Source organism: Eleutherodactylus coqui, chromosome 13 (assembly GCF_035609145.1).
Source record: "Eleutherodactylus coqui strain aEleCoq1 chromosome 13, aEleCoq1.hap1, whole genome shotgun sequence".
NCBI classification, from domain to species: Eukaryota; Metazoa; Chordata; class Amphibia; order Anura; family Eleutherodactylidae; genus Eleutherodactylus; species Eleutherodactylus coqui.
In genome coordinates, this window is record NC_089849.1 from 28,949,971 (window position 1) to 28,967,718 (window position 17,748).

At 44.4% G+C, this 17,748-nt stretch overlaps 1 protein-coding gene across 1 annotated transcript in view; it reads left to right on the plus strand.

Moving 5' to 3' along the window:
• Nucleotides 1–17,748, plus strand: part of KCNH6 (potassium voltage-gated channel subfamily H member 6) — a 247,287-nt gene that overhangs the window by 211,686 nt on the left and 17,853 nt on the right. Inside the window, exons 6-7 of the mRNA XM_066586673.1 lie at nt 590–989; nt 7,224–7,423. Coding sequence (XP_066442770.1) covers nt 590–989; nt 7,224–7,423 — 600 coding nt within the window. The remainder of the gene's footprint in view (nt 1–589; nt 990–7,223; nt 7,424–17,748) is intronic.

Sequence of the window (17,748 nt, forward strand, 5' to 3'; positions counted from 1 at the left end):
TATTATACCACTGAGGTAACATGAAAGCTGCGCTGTGATTGGTTGTTATCTAGATATATAAAAACGAATGAATGTACGGTATGTCTGTCTGTCTTCGCAGCAACGCACGACGGGTAAGCTAGTATCTAATAAAAAGAGAAGTTGGATTTTTATCATTTGCCTCTGAAGTCTTGCTTTAACTGGGAGTTTGAGTCATGAGCACAAATTTTATTGTTTATACCTATTATCACATCTGCCTCTTACAGACGTGGTGCATCTCTGGATGAGCAGCAATTCCATAGATTTCTCTCTGACTTTCTTCTTATCCACTGTTATGACTCTTCACATTTAATTAAGAGGCAAATTACATCCATTTTTCCTTTTGCACCTCAATACACAATAATTGTCCGATTCTGCTAAATTGGTGGTTTCGGATCACTTTTACCTAATGTGTGTGGCCAGCTTTACAGTGGGTGTACACAATTGCTGGTGGTCTTTGGACCAGGGTTGCCCCCAAGAGACAACCACACTAAATTATGCTGTAGAAAATGGAAATGCGCGGATAACAGGATGATTATTTTCACCCACACCATGTTATTGTCTCCTACAGACGACCACTCTGATTGGCCTTCTGAAGACCGCACGATTGCTGCGTTTAGTGCGTGTTGCCAGGAAGCTGGATCGGTATTCTGAGTATGGAGCTGCTGTCTTATTCCTTCTCATGTGTACCTTTGCCCTCATAGCCCACTGGCTTGCCTGCATCTGGTATGCCATTGGCAATGTGGAGAGACCCTACATGGAGCATAAAATTGGTTGGTTGGATAATCTGGCCAATCAAATTGGAAAGAGCTACAATGAGACTGATGTTGCATCTGGACCCTCCATCAAGGACAAGTACGTGACAGCTCTGTACTTCACCTTCAGCAGCCTGACCAGTGTTGGATTTGGAAACGTCTCTCCGAACACCAACTCAGAAAAGGTCTTCTCCATATGTGTCATGCTGATTGGATGTAAGTATCAGATAAAGAAAATGTTGCTCTCAGGAGAATCCTAAAAAAGTAACTATAGAATCTGTAGCCAGTGACTACTACTTCACAATGCAACATATAGAAAGGTGATCAGTCAGTTTTAGCAGATGGCGGTATGTTCACTGTGAATTAATATCCCAATAACCATGCACTACCTGTATACATCATCCTTTATTACGAGGGTTCCGTAACAGTAGAAAAACATTGCTTCCTTCTTCCTGAAACATTGTCGTTCTTACTGTGGGCTGTGTCTGGTATTGCATTGCTACGCTTGCAGTTACGCGCGCTGGCCACTACACAGGGTCGGAGTGATGTGTTGTGGTGCTAACAGCAAGTGCCGAATTAGCTGATCAGCCGGCGTCTTAAGTGGTGAAACCCAGCCAATCAACTATTAATAACCTATCCTGAGGATAGGTCCTCAATAGTACTGTATTTGCCTGGAAACCCCCTCTAAAGCAAGTCCACCAGTGAAGATTATTTAGTTTTACCAATCTATACTCCCAATCTCTATCGGACAGCCATTGATTAAAATGACATTCTACTGCCACTAGGCGAGCCTGAGAGCTCACTGCTTAGAAATCCCCTTTCAACTTAAAGGGGTTGTCCAAGTTATATAAAGTGCCTTTGAGCGGGCTCCCCGTCGCGAAAAATAACTAACAGGCTGGGTTCACACAGGGCGGATTTGCCGCGGCAAATCCGCCTGCGGCCGCTAATCTCGGGATTAGCCAGCTATGTGGACGAGATTTCTCAGAAACCTCGTCCATACGGGACGGCCAATCCGCTGCGGTAAGTCCGGTTGAAACCGCGGCTGCGGTTTCAAAAGTTGCAGCATGTCTATTTACTTTTTTTGTTTGTTTATTTTCGACGCGGCCGCGCTCTCCTCTATGGGAGCGCTGGCCGCAACGGAAAAGCAAGCGGCTGGGCCGCTTCAAAGCCGCCGCGGCTTCAACCGCGGCGGTTCTCCCGGCGGAAATCTCGCGGTTTTTGCTGCGGCCAAACCGCGAGATTTCCGATGGGAATCCGCCCTGTGTGAACCCAGCCACAGATGATACTCACTGCCTCCACCTCCCCCACCTGTTCCCCGCTGCCGGCTCCGGTCTCCCTGCTGACGTCATCTTTACAGGCTGCAGTCAGTCTGTGCCATTCTATAAACCTGCTGCTGTAGCCAATGATAGCGCTTAGGGATTATTGCTGAGCACGATCATTGGTTGCAGCAGCTTGCTTGCAGCCTGTAAAGATTACGTCAGCAGGGAGACTGGAGCCGGCAGCGGGGAATATCAGCAGTTAGTTATTTTTCACGATGGGATACTCGTTCACAGGCACTTTATGCTGGGGATTTGACTATTGGGAATTATGAGAATAGGGGTGCCATGTGTCCCCAAATCAATGGAATGGCAGTCATCTCATTATCATCACAAGTAGGATTACAATGAAAGGTGATGCCTATAAATGATAATAAGTGATCCACCATTTACAATAGGTGATGGTCACAGCTCACTTCCTCCCCCTCACTGCACAGTGACCTTTGCACAGGCCACAGAGCATGCTCACAACACTCTCCCATAGATGGCAGTGGGTCCTTTCCTGGAGTGGAGCCCCATAAAATACATAATCAGGCTCAAATGTGATGGAACGGGAAGTAAGTTCGGGGAGCTTTGTTTCATACTCTGTGGGTCCCCCATTCCCACAAAGTTGCTGCACGCACACAGCGCAACTCTCTTCTGTTAGCTGTGTGTGCGATCTCTGCCATAGAGACGATTGAGAGAGCACACAGACATAGCTGAAAAGATACTGGCATCCCGGCTTACCATTGCCTGTGATCGCTATGGTAAGCGATAGCCCACTGTAGTACAGAAGTCCTGCACTGCATTGTAATAGCAATCATAGCACTTATAGTTCATGTCCCCTACAGGAACATAAGAAATGTAAAGAGAAAAAGTGTTAAAGAAAAAAAAAAAATAAACTTTTTTGCGCACTATTTTTTAAAAAAATGTAAAAAATCAAATATATTTGGCATCATCATATCTGTAATGATCAGTACAATATACTGGACACACTATTAATCTTGCACAGCAGAAACATAAAAAAAAAATCTAAAAGACTGAGAAAAAATGCTTTTGTTTTTTTGTTAGGCATCTCAAAAAACGCAATAAAAGTGATTAAAAAAGCAGTATGTAGCCCAAAATGGTAGCAATAGAAAACTACAGCTCATTAAACAAAAAACAAGCCCTCACAGTGCTCCGTTCATGGTAGAATAAAAAACTTACGGGACTTAAAATAATTTCCAAAAAAAAGGGGGGTTTTATTGTGCAAAAGTGGAAAAACCTAAGTAAATAACTATTTTGGTATTGTCGTAATCATATAATTGTACCAGCCCACAGGAAAAAATGTCACATGACTTATGCTGCATAATTAATGCTGTTAACAATGGCAGAATTGATGCATTTTACAATACACTATATGCACCCAAAAATGGTACCAATAAAAAACTACAGTTTGCCACACAAAAAAAGACCTCATAGGGCCATGTCGATGGGAAAGTAAAAAAGTTATGTGGAGATGAAAATCCCCCAAAAATCGTTGTGAACTTTGGGCCAAAATAGGCCATTTTATTAAGGGGTTAAAGGGAATGTTTCAGCAAGAATTACCAACTATACACATAAGAATTTTATGTTAAACGTACCTTTCAAGAATTTTTGGTGATTTTTGTTTTTCTTTTTCAATGTCATAATCAATATTTTAAAAATAATTATATTTTAAAATCCTGCAGTTCTCACACTGACCACTAAGCCTAATAATACTCTGATGCTTCCCGTTCTGTAGAGAAAACTTTTCAGCAGTCATCTCATTATCATCACAGGCAGGATTACAATGAAAGGTAACACCTATATGTAGATAACACAGGATTCACCATTCATAATGTGTGATGATCACAGCTCATAGATCACGGAGCATGCCCACAGCACTGTCCCATAGATGCCCTGTCAATTTTGTGATTGGCCTAGGAGGCCGCTGTAAAACATATTTCTAAAAGCTGCTGTAAAGCATATCCCTAAAGTAAAGACAAAATGTCCACCACCATAGACATGTACAGACAATAAATGAAAAAAAATAGTGAAAAATATAGATGATACATTCCCTTTAACTCTTATGTGTATACAGGGGGATTTGAAGCTCTGCAGAAGAATGGGACCCTGAATACTGCTATTTAACACAGAATTTGAGATCTAAGAATGTGGCTACTGTTTAGTGGCCAGCTCCACTGGTGAATGGTACTTCCATTTGCTAGCCTACATCCTGGAGCAAAAGCTATCTTCTTGGTCTGTTGGTGGAACAGTGTTCGGTGTCTGTTTACATGCTTTATTTTTCAGTGTTTGTTTACATGTGTATAGACTCTAAGTATGAGCAATGTCTTGGTCTGTGTCTCTATGCATAGTTGATTTTCTGTTTGGTGCCTGTAGGTGTACAAACGCCTGTTACCATCTAGGGCGTGCCAGCCCTCTTGGTTTCAGCGTGGGGCCGTCCCTATTGGGACAATTGCCCCACTTATAGGCAGGGTTCCCTTTTTGTGGTTTTGGTAGTCTTGTTAGATTAGGGACTCGCAAGACAATGAGGACCCTTGGCATGAGCTTATGAGCTTACATGTTCTCGCCAGAAACAATTCGGTTTTCCCATGGCCTGGATGGATGTAACAGTGTAGAGTTGACAGACTTCCAATGGGGTATTGTGGTGAGATCTGCCCTGAGCAACCAATCACTACGGGATATTGCAGCGCTTTTGGACCTTCCACAGTCCACTGTTGGCAATGCTATTTGGAAATGGAAAATATTAGCTGTGTGTTTAGTACAGTCATGGGCAGGGAGACCTCGTATAGTGACAAAATATGGACAACGGTGCATTGTACAAGCTATGTAGGCATCACGCACGTCATCTGCCAGAAAACTCACTCAGGAGGTCTAACAGGCTATTGGAACATCTATTAGTGCAGCGACCGAGAACCAGGCCTTCAGCTAAGAAGACAGTGGGGTACAAGATGGCAGCGGTTCACGGTGGCTTTACTGTCTCCTCTCTTCAAAGGCTGAAGCATAACCCAGCTCAGCCATTAGCAAAGGAGATAGGATTGTAGCAGGCTTGATAACTGCAATTCAGTCCTGGGGTATAATCGTGACGCCAGTGTCCCTAGATGAGTCATCAGTTACTCGCGGTGAATAAATGAGTTCACAGACAAATAAAATGATTTTCAAAACCGGGGACACGCGGTTTTCTTTCACGTTCCAACTTTGATTTTCCAATACAGACAAATTCACTGGTACTTCTTAACAGGAAGTTACAAGCTTCGGAACAGTTTCCTAAACTCTACTTTCTGAACTCATTCTGACAATACACGGTTCTTCTCTCAAGCATCCACATCTTCAGTCGCTGTTATCTGAAGGGCACTTGCTTGGGTTACACGGTCCCTCATATGACTCTCACTTTAGCCGTTAGCTTAAAAGACTTTTACGCGGGGGCGCGTACAACTCTTGCATTCCCATACCGACTCTTAACAGTATCTCCTGCGCTCTCATTCCCAGAGGTGACAAACGTTCCAGCAGCAGAGACCTAGCCATGGCCTAGCCCCAGCAGGAGCATCAGCTCGTCTCTGCTGTGTACACCTCCTTCTCCAACGACACACACCACACTACTCCATTCTCTCACTAACTAACTCCTCCCCCTTCTACTCAAACAACCAATGATAACACACTGAGAAGACAGAAAGACAAACAAACTCACAAAAGATGAAGGGTCACTGCATTAGCACCAGAACCACCTGTAGAGAACTGCATGCGAAGAGTTACCATGGTCAAGAGGCTGCACACAAGCCCAACATCACACAGTGAATGCACAGAAGCGCTTGTGATGGTACTTGCAGCGTTGTTCTTGAACTGTAAATGAGTGGAAGAAAGTGTTGTGGACAGATAAATCACAGTACACCATCTTCTAATCTGATGACCACATTTGGGTGTTGCTGTTGCTTAGATAGCGGTTTCTACACCACTGCTTCGTCCCAACAGTGAAGTTTGGAGGAGGTTCTGCTATGGTGTTTGAGTGTTTCTTGTGGGGAAGGACTAGGGCCATCGGTTATAGTGAAGTCCACTCTCAACTCCAATGGGTACAGAAATATTCTGGACAATGGTGGCATTACCTACCCTCTGGCAATACTTTGGTACAGCTACTTGTCTTTACCAGCATTACCAAGCAACATGTTATATAGCACGCAGTGTTCAGGCTTGGTTCGAAGAGCAGAACGTCTGCAAACTTCATGGACCAGCCCAAAGTTCGGATCTCAAGCTCATCAAACATCTTTGGGATGAACTAGATGCCATATCCATGTACGCCCAACATGTCCATCAGCCCCCACATCACTATCTGAAGATCTAATCGAAGAATAGAGGAAAATTCCTCCACACATCTATCAGAATTTGGTGGAAAGCATGCCTAGGAGGGATACTGAAGTCATTGAGGCCAAAGTCGGCCCAACACTGTATTGCAAAATGTGAATAAAATCGAATTTAATCACCTTCTATGCGTCCTGTTACTTTTGTCAACATAGTATATTTTCTGTATGTAGGCCATAGTCCACCAGTAAGATACTATAGTTTATTGTGTCTATAGCCAGAAGATATGACACTAAAAATGTGGTTGAAGGTTGTCTCCGGATCAGTAACCAATTTAGTAGGGTGTGCAGAACTTTTCCCTTTTTAAAGCGACCTTCCGGTCCAGAAACAAAGATGGCCACACCAGCTTCTCTGTCTACCTGATGCACATTATGCATTAGTATGCATCATCAATGTGCATCAGGTATTCGGAGAAGTGGTTCGGCCATCTTCAGGATTGGAGAGTCACTCAAAAATATGACCAGAAGGGAAACAAGACACTAGTCTAAGCACCTTATGAGCCTTCTAGGAATAATTAAAGGGGTTTTCTGGGATTTAAAAAAAGGCTTAACTTTTTTCTCAAAAACAGCGCCACTCTTGTCCATGGGTAATATTGCAGCTCACCTGAATAGGGATGCAGTACCAGGCACAGGTTAGGCAGAGCAGCCACTCGTGACCTTGTGTGCTCGGTTTTCGGTAGATCATTAAAATATAGGAAAATACAATCTTAGCCCCTGATCTGATTTCTGTTTCATTCCTGTTATGCTCTGAATGTTACACTTCTTATTTTTGTCTCTCCCAGCCCTCATGTACGCCAGTATCTTTGGCAATGTCTCCGCCATTATCCAGCGCTTGTACTCCGGCACGGCACGCTACCACACCCAGATGCTACGTGTAAAAGAGTTTATCCGCTTCCATCAGATTCCCAACCCGCTGAGGCAGCGACTCGAAGAGTATTTCCAGCATGCTTGGTCCTACACTAATGGCATTGATATGAACGCGGTGAGTACATTACCAGCACTACAGGTGGTTCATCAGTTGGTTAGTTCTCCTGTAACCTGCTCCATCTGATTCTTAGATAACCAAAAATGTTGTAGAGGTTTTGTTTCCCCTTTTAGTTGGCAGCAGGCAGGACCTTGGCTGGAAGAAAAAAGGACTAGGAAGATGTTTTCACATGAAAATGCCTCACATTCATGGGGCTTTCACATTGTGGGGAGCACGACATGGGGGCGATATTCATGGCCCCATATCGCGCTCGCTTGTGTGAAGGCAGTCTTAGGCAGGTGATAGGTTCCATTTAAAGGGGTTTACCAGGAATTTACTATTGATGACCCATCCCGAGGATAGGTCATCAATAGTTAATCAGCAATGGTCCGCTGTTCATGATCCTCACCGATCAGCTGATCTTCCTGCCAATTAACAATGCAGCCGTAATAGAAGGCATCACTCCCATAGAGATCAATGGAAGTGATGCCTTCTATTACACTTCAAGTTCTGACCCCAATGCAGACACGCGGCTTAGCTGTAGTAACAGTGGGCCGGTGGATCAGCTGATCATTGGGGATCCTGAGTAATGGACGCTAGCCGATCAACTATTAATGACCTTCCTGGACTCCTAAGAGAAAGACATGGCTATAGTGGAAGATGAGGGTTAACTGCAGTCAGTTTAGGTGGAGTTATAATATCCGTTCAGGGTGTTTAGTCATTTGTCCTACGTAATTTCTCTATATGTACAGTTTACATACAGCCTATCTAGTCCTTATTACTATTTGGACACCAACAGGATGTCCACAGAAATACCTATCCGCCCATCCAGGGGCAAAAGAGATCTTTCCAGCATTGCAGGAGGGTACATATGTGACGCTGCTTGTTCCAGCGCTAAAACAATCGAAGGGAATCCGACAAATTAGTAGAACAAACAGATCATTTCTAACTGTAAGGCGCTTTCACACGGCCGTAAAAATTGCACAAGATTTGTACATTGTGAGTCACACAAATATGAACCCCATTCTTTTAAATAGGGTCATATACATGAGCGATTTTTTTTTTTGCTTTTTTCCCGCATCCCATTGTGACGTGGCTGAAAGCTGCAGCGGAGGATCACAACTGTACTGAATTGACAGGAGGCGTTGTTGACACAAACGCCTCATATCTGCGAGCCCGATATCGCACTCGGCCGTGTATAGTTAGCCATGTGTAGGAAGCCTAAAGCCTCCCTCACACATGCATTGCCGCAATTTTACTTTCGCTTTCGGCCGCAGGTAGCTGTGGCCGACAGCGGAGTTTAGCATACCTCATCATTGATGAGGTGCGCTAAACGGGTAGAAATGGAACATACAGCGCTTAAAAATCATGGCGTTGGAAAGCGCTGCGATCGAGCAGCTGTCTGAGTGGTCCCATTGAAAACAATAGGAGCGTTATACCACGCTTAGTGCGGTGCTGAAATCGCCACGTTAATTACGGTAAAAAACGTCTGTGTGAGGGAGGCCTGAAGGATAAAGATAAATGTAGAGCCTGAAAGAAAAAGAGAGCTTTATTATCTTACACGTTCAAAACAACCACCGTCAGTGACTGTACGTAGAAACATGTTGGGTGTGGAGGAATCAGCGGCATGCAGCATTTCACAGGCCGTTTGTCAACATCTCTCTAGTTTACCAATATCACAAGATGCTGCTGGGTATTTGTCGGTCATAGACCGCTGCCTTGATGCCACTGGACGTAATTTTACGTCTTGCCAGCGTGGTAGTTAACACAACAGGACGTAAACTTACATCCTGTGGATGGCATGGGCTCAGAAGTGAGCCCACGCCATCACGCAGAGGGAGCTAGCATTGACTGATCGCCAGCCTCCCACTACTACAGCGGGATTTGATGAGAACACCGATCCCTCTTCTTAACCCTTTACATGCTGCGATCAATGTACATAACAGTATGTGAAGAGTTCACAGATGTAGCGTTCTTCTTTTCTGAAGTCATCGGCCCTCTGTGATGTAATCGTGCAGGGCCGATGGTTTGCCATAGCAACCGGATGCCATATACTGCTGTCTGGGCCTGCCATGGTCTGTGATTGCTATTGTGTGCGATTTATGTACTGCAGTACAGAAGTACTGCAATGCGTTATCACAGTAATCAGAGCTATTATGATTCAATTCCCCTACAGGGACATAAACAAATGTAAACAAAAATAGTGTTTAAAAAAACGGTGAAAAAATAACAAAACTTCCCTTTTTTTGCACACTTTCCTGTGTGTATAAAAAATTCTAAAAACTCACATATTTGATATCCTTGTATCTGCAACGACCCGTACAATAAATTGAACACACTATTTATCCTGCGTGGAAAAAAACGTAAAAGAAAACCCCTAAAAACAAAGGCGGAATTCTTATTTTGTTCATTTTGCCTCCCCCTAAAAAAAAACACAATAAAGGTGATCAACGTATGGAGTACACTTAGTGGAAAAATCCCCGCGCTCCGGAATCCCCAGGGACCAACAGAGAACTCTTTGGTCCGTAGTAATCTTTTATTACAACGATCAATTCAAAATTAATAAATGTGATCGTCGTATGTACCCCAAAATGGTACCAATAAAAACTACAGGTTGTCTCACAAAAACACTGTCCCCACAGAGCTTCGTGCATGGAAAAATGAAAAAGTTATGGGGCAAAATCGTACCAGCGGAAGGAAAATGCATCGTGACCTTTATTGTGTTAAAACAAATAAAGAAGCAATGCCAAAATTTCTCTTCTCTCCCTGCCCTCCAAGAGAAAAATGTATAAGGCCATGGTCACACAGGGCGGATTCCCGACGGAAATGTTGCGGTTTGGCTGCAGCGAAAAACTGCGACATGTCCGCTGGCTTTGAAGCGGCCCGGCCGCTCGCTCTTCCGCTGCGGCCGGCACTCCCATAGAGGAGAGTGTGGCCGCAGCGGGAAAAAAAGAAATAGACATGCTGCAGTCGGCAAATCCGCGCCCCAGCAGCGGCTTCTGCCGGCTTAGCCACAGCGGATTTGCCGGCCCGTGTGGACGAGATTTCAGAGAAATCTCGTCCACTTGGCTGGCTAATCCTGGGATTAGCGGCCGCATGCGGATTTGCCGCGGCGAAATTCCGCATGGAATTTCCGCGGCAAATCCGCCCTTTGTGAACCCAGCCTAAAGGTTTTACAATATGTTCCCAAAAGTGGTACAAAAAAATGCAGTTTGTCCCATAAAAACAAGCCCTAATATGGCCATGCTGATGGAAAACTAAAAACGTTATGGCTTTTGAAAAGTAGGGGTTTTTCGCTGGTACAAACAGCTTCACGCACGTAGAATGATGGGAAGATCTCTTTTGCCCTTGCATAAAATAGAACATATTCCACATTACGTTACAGACTAGTTGATTATTGTCAAGTAGAGGAAAGACAAAAGTCTTGCAGCAGCTGAATTAATCCCAACTTGTATATTCCCCAGCTCCGCGGCTTCTAGAGTAAGTAGTAAATAATCCTATGTTTTATAGAACGTCTGCAGAAATGACGTACCGAGCAGAAATATGGTAGCAAATACAGCGGCCGGCTCAGATGTAATCACCTTTATAATTATTTTGGGAGAACATAAGAGAAGCACATCAGTCTCTCCTGCTTTATCTTCTGCTTTCCTTGTGTGACTTTATATCTGTGCCATGTTATCAGGAGGCAGTTGCTTCATTTCCTGGCCTATGCGATAAGACATTTATCTTTTACGCTCTTTCTAGTAGATATAAATTCATCGGAGCTACATAATGTTGGGACGATAGGAACAGCTGGTTTTCTAAAATGTAGCAGAAGTAGGACACCATTAGTTAAGGAGGTTGTTCCTATTAGGGTTATTATAGTGGAGAGTCAATACTTGGGATCACCAACTATTAGCAGGAGTAGAGAGCCGCTGCGAAACCTCTGGGGGTCTTCACATGGATGTAACTTCCACAGCTGAAAAAATCCTTATCAAAGTCCACATGTTACATGCTGGTTTTGGTGTAGAGTTGTGGAAGATTTATTTAAGCCCCTCATTTGAAGGGGTACAACTTGTGCTGAAGACTGACATGCTGTGGATTTAAAATCTGTAATAAGGCCAAATTTTCACTGGATGTTTTCTGCATCGTGTGGATGAGTGTTCTTTGAATCTCATCCACATCACTTGTTCTACCGTGTTTCCCCGAAAATAAGACCCTGTGGTATATAATATTTTGCCCCAAAAGAGGCACTGGGTCTTATTTTCTGGGGATGTCTTATTATTCTTACCTCCAATCCACAGATGTCTTACCTAGCAGACTCGGTTCAGGTTCCTAACGCTGCTCTCCGGAGCTCCGACACGCTTCTTGAAGTCCTCGGCGGCCCACAGAACATCATTTCCTGGTTACTGGATTCATAAATCCCGCCTCTAGGAAGCGATTGATTGGTTCTCAAGCACTGCTCAGCCAATCAATGCAGCGCTTGATGAACCAATGCAATGGCTGTGATTTTTTTGAAGGTCCGGATTCGCGACCTTTCCGCAATGCCAATTGTGGAAGGGATGCTGATCAGACAGCTTCCATTGACTTCAATAGAAGCCGTCCGCGTGGAATCCGCACAAAAATGGAGCATGCTGCAATTTTTCCTCAGCGAGCACAAACTGCAATTGGTTTACGCTCATGTGCCTGAGGAATCACTTTTCCATAGCATGGTATGGACAGTATTTGCTGTGGAATCCGGAGGTGGGCGCCTGCTCTGGATTCCGCAATGCAAATGACCATGATAACTCAGAGTGGAATTGCTACAGATTTTCCATGTGTTTTTTTTTTTCGCACAGAAAATCCACAGCATTTATCGTAGCGGCAATGTGGATGAGATTTTCAAAATCTTATCCACATGCTGTGTAAAAAATATGCGCTAAATCAATGTGGAAATTCACCTGCGGTGCGAAACTTAAATCTACAGCATGTCAACTTTAGCAGTGGATTTGCGGACTTCAATGGAGTCCAAAATCCCCAGCAAATCCACAACAGTAGCTGCTAATTTGGAAAGCAGATTTCCACAGCAGACTGACTCCTTGGGACTTTCACTAAATGGCAGATGATCACCCAGATTTGGCCAATCATACACAGATTAAAAATGGGGGGTGGTGGGCACCGGATCCCCATTTATTAAATATTTATAACCAATCTTGTGCGTGTGCCTTTAACGTCTTTGATTAGAATACCCCTTTAACATCACTAAGGCATTCGATGTAATTCCCACTATACAGAGTGGTAGTAGAAACTTTTGACTCATAATATGCCAAGTTTGATGCTGAATTTGCTTTTTATTGCTGCACAAACTAGATTATTCTTATTTTTTACATTTTGAAAAAAAAGTGTTTTTTTCCATCAAGCAGGCTGCACCAATCCATCTGTCAAAATCCAACTCTTCTCTTACTTCAAGAGGTTATCCAGGTAGGGAAATACTTACCTGATCCAGTTTGGGTCTACTTGGAACACTAGGTCACATGCTATGGAGTTTTCTCTCCTGCCTCTTGTTATTGGTGATGAGCAAGTAAGCAAGGCAGCACCCTTCCCTGTCTCTATGTGAGAGGGTCAGGGTGGCAGAGTTGGGTGCTTTCCCGTTTGTTCTAGGTTATGGTGTAAACCTGAAAGGCAACAAACAAACCGAGCTCTAATACAAGGAGTGCCAGTCTACGCTCCAGTAGTGAGGTCATAGTTTCTTTGATCTCCTCTGTAGTTAAAGGGAATAAGAACAACTCTTTGGGGTTCTGACCACACTGATTCAGGAGAGGGCCAGGTCTTAAAATAGGTCTGGTTGTTTGCTGTAACTCTGTGGGAACCTAACGTGTTCTCCAGGAATCGTCATTTATGCTTCCAAATGTTAAACCATAACAAAACGGTGCTTCAGATGAGCAAATCAAGTCCCGGATTCCAGTGTTAGAGAGTCTTTATATCAAACAGTCTCTACCTTCTGCATTAAAAAAAAAAGTCTTCTTATTTATATAGCGCCAACTTATTCCGTAGCACTGGGTACTCATTTTACCAACCTTGGAAGAATGGAAGGCTGAGTCAACCTTGAGCTGGCTACCTGACCCAAATGGGGATTGAACTTGCAACCTTCAGGTTGTGAGTGAGAGCTTAGGCCTGCATTTCTGTTGCCTTAACACTCTGCACCACACAAGGCTCTGCGTTAGCAGTAAGATAGCAATAGCTTGTTCCCATTTTCCAGGGTTTTTAACAGTTTGTTCCTGTTGCCAAGGTTAATAACGGTTTCTATGCATTCACCAGGACTGGTAGTCATTTTCTTCAAGCTGACATTGTATGAAGGGAGGGAACAAGTAACCACTTGACTCTGAGTTCTTGTACCTCTAGTACCTCACCAGTTCCCTCCCCGGCGGAGACTTTGCACATAGGACAATTTATTGGGTCCCTGCAGTATTAAACAGGAGAAACTCCTCTGTACATCCATCTGCAGCTTCACTTCTTACTCCACCACCCTTCCAGTCTCTGCCCACTCAGAGTCACGTTACCTCCCTCTCTTAGAACAACAGTACTCTCACACGGTATTAGTGTATCTTGACGCCACCAGGAAACTAGGGGTTTGACAGGGCTTAGATTCAGGAACGCCCCTGTCACACCCCTAGCTCCCGATTGGCTTCATTCCTAAAGGAGTTTGAAGGTCCTTTACCATCGTGTAGCATGTACCCTGGGAGCGGAGCTGTGGCTCAGCTCGCTCACTGCTCCATTAGCCCACAGTACTATGTGAACTGATGTGCCAAATTGGATGCCAGAGTGCAGATATTCACACCGCTGTCCCCGGAGGGCGCAGGTGTAAGTGTCCTGTGGCCGGTGTAGTTGGAATTTTGCCTGTCACCTCGGGACAGAGCCCGCATCTGTCACTCTGCCGTGCCCGCATTTGTGCTATGTGCGGCTGTCAGGTGTGAGTCCGTGGTGTTCAGGGTTGTGCGGCAGTCGAGAGTCCCCGGAGGCCGCAGCTGTAAGTGTGCAGTGGCTGCGATATAGCCATGTGCGGGCATTGGCTGTGATGTGCTCTGCAGAGAGCCCTTGACAGCAGCATCCCCGCGGCCCAGCCAATTCCCTGCGCACAACTTTTTCTTTGAAGTCCTGTGCCGGCTGACGCTGCGCTGAACAGTGTAGCGCTGAACAGTGTGCTGGGAGAAGAGGAATTCTGTCACCGCTAGGTACATAACTTTTTCCTAACCAGCCCTGGGGGCTGCTTGCAGCCGCTCCTCTGGCGCCCCGTAGCTTGAGCACAGAAGTGTGTGCCGCCGGCGGTAATGGGCTTTGCACCAGCGGCTGCAGCGGGGGCCGCTCTATGCAATTTTAATCCAGGTTAGCTGTAGGCTAACTTTAGTGGGCTGCCAGGACCTGCAGCCCAGCCTCCTCTGCAGCCAATCACGTACAGTGGGCGTCACTTCCTCTGTCAATCTTCACGCCACCAGCACTTGCTGGTGGCGTCAAGATGCACTAATACCCTCTCACACAATACAACATTGTAATTAGCAGTAAACAGCAACACCGTATTAAATGGGCAACAATAGCAATCTGTACCCCACATACATGTACATTGGTCATGACAGAGAAGGGGGTTGGCTTGGTTATGGAAATTGGCTGAACAACGTCTTGCGATGACATCACCGACCACGAGACCCGGGGTCTGAACCACTGCCTGTGAACTGGATCGGGTATTTTCCTACCTTGGATAACCACTTTAATGAACAGACAGGAGATTAATCCATAAGAGCTAAAGACTGACTCCACTGTGAAAATTCAGTAGAATCTCTGATTTATTCCACCCAAATTTATATCCACAGAGGTTCAAGAAGTTCAGATATGTGGTGCTATATGCAGTAAACAAACCAGGTAAACTTGTAAAGCTACTGTTTTGTTAGCCAGGGCCAGGGAGAAGACCATCACAGGGATAGGGACAGCCAATATTTGCAAGGACTCTGCAAGTAGCCTAGGTCTGAGCCTCTAAGAAGCCTGTAAATATGTTGGTCGTAGTTAGAGATTCTGCACAAGCCTTCTCAAACAGGCAGAGGTAGAAAACATTGATATGTATATTGTACCTGAAATAATGTATATTGTACCTGAAATCCAATATTGTCAATAAATATGAAGGAGATGTATTCATAATTTGCAAATACAGTAAGTCTTCTTGAAGGAGCTGAAAATATGGAACATTTCTTCATGTAAGTATCAGATGTAAACTGCATTTTCAGACTCTTTCATTCACCAGCATGTAATTAGGAGCAAGATCAGGATGCCGTGGTACAGGGGGGTAATTGCCCTTAAGGTCACTCTTTTTTGGTGTGAAATTACTAGGAAAATAACTGCAACCAGGACCATCCAAGTCTTACAACCCACTATAGGTGATTTTTTTTTGCTATAATAGTATAGGCATTGGACTTCAGAGGTCTAGTACTAATATACATTGAATGGTCACTTTATTAAAGACCCCCAAATACTAGCACATTGGACCTCCTTTGGCCTTTAGAACTGCAGCAATTCATCGTGTCATAGATTGCACTAGGTGATGAAATCACCCTGCAGGAATATCGGCCCCTGTGGACGGGAAGCTTCTTGTAGTTGCCAAAGACTAGATGGAGGTACTGACATGTTCTGACCAGTTGACAGGAAGGGGTCATCGATTCATGCTGCTTGTGAGAAATTCAGACCTCCCATCAGCACGGGACAACAGAAATCTGGATTCATCTGACCAGGTGATGGTTTTCCACTGCTCAGTGATACCATTTTTGTACTCCGGAGTCTCCCCTCTCAGACATAAGTGTTGCTGAAACTGATCATCTGCTGTTACAGCAATACTGTGCTAAGGAATCATAAGTTGTGTATTCGGACATGTTAATTGGAGCACCAGCATTGCATTTGGCTGCAACTTATTTGACTGTGCAGCGCCTGTTCATTATAGCGATTCTTGACATCCTCCTCTGACCCCTTTCGGAGACTAATTATTATTATTATACTCTAAATACCTCTGCAAGAGAAAACCCCACACGGTTGGTAGTGAAATTCTGGCCGCAGCTAGTCTAATACAATGACCAAGCCTCGTTGGAAGTCTCCCAAATCGCTGGATTTTCTTATCTTATGTGGATTAACACGAATCCATGAAATCTTGTCATGTGATTTTTTTGCTGCACTCCAGGATCACGGGGGTTATTTCCATACTGGGAAGCTGTACCAGAAGGCCGGTGTGTCTAATAAAGGGGCCATCCAATGTATAAGGAATTGATGTGCTGGGTAAAGTGGTCTCTAGTTCTTGTGAAATACCAGTGCGCAGCTATCGGCATACTGAGAATTGTAGTTTCACAATAGCCAGAGAACTATGGACTGGACACGATGATCTAATGTAAGGATGAGAACAGTTAGTCCTGTCAGTGGGAGGCGACATCTCAAAGTCATCAGGACCCGCCACATCTTCAGGAATCCTGTCTGTGTGTAGTACCGGTGTTAGACTATAGACCTCGTGCTCCTGTGTATATGTCATTTATAGTGTCGTGTTTGGGGTTTTGTCTGCATGCGGATATTGTCTTCGGGGAATGTATATATATATATCAAGTGTATTTCTGGATAACCATTATTGTGATTTCTTTTGTGCCCTAAAGGTGAGTGTCATTTTTATGTCTGATATGCTTGTATGGAATATTGTATGTGCAAGGAAATACCGGACCTTAAAGAAAAGGCTGTTCAATTTTCCATCTTCTTGAATCATATCAAGTGATCGTATCTGCTAGGCTGCAAGCCCTAACTAGTCACTACAACTATGGGGCTTGCAGTGGTCTTACGAGCACCATGACCCTGCAGCTCCAAAAAGGTCAACCCAGCAGCGATGCCATCCAGCCCATTCCCTGGCATTCACTCCTGATTGAAGCAGAGTGCAGCCGATGGGACCCTAAGGGGCGCACTGTTTGGAAGTTGCTGCAGGTCCTTTTGTTTTAATGATTGGTGGGGGTCTCCTAACGGATGCCTAAAACATGTTAGAAGATGGGAAATTTTGTCATTTTACTTTAAGGAGCGTTTTCCATCACAATCTTCTTCCTAAATATATATATTTTTATTTGTTTTTCCCTGCGGCCAAGTTGTTAGACTCTATAAAGCTGCCTCTTCGATCTGTTTACGGGTTGTCGCTCAGCTTTTCTGGACGTCTGTGCAGCTATTTTGCCTAGTTGTGCCGTAATACAGTCCATAGCAGATTTGACACTCAGGAGTCTGAAAAAGCTGCCTGACAAATGCTGTAAGTGCTTTATTGATGGGTTGGCCTGAAACTAATGCCTCTTATGTTGGTACACAACGTCAGAAGCTGATGTTGGCGGTAT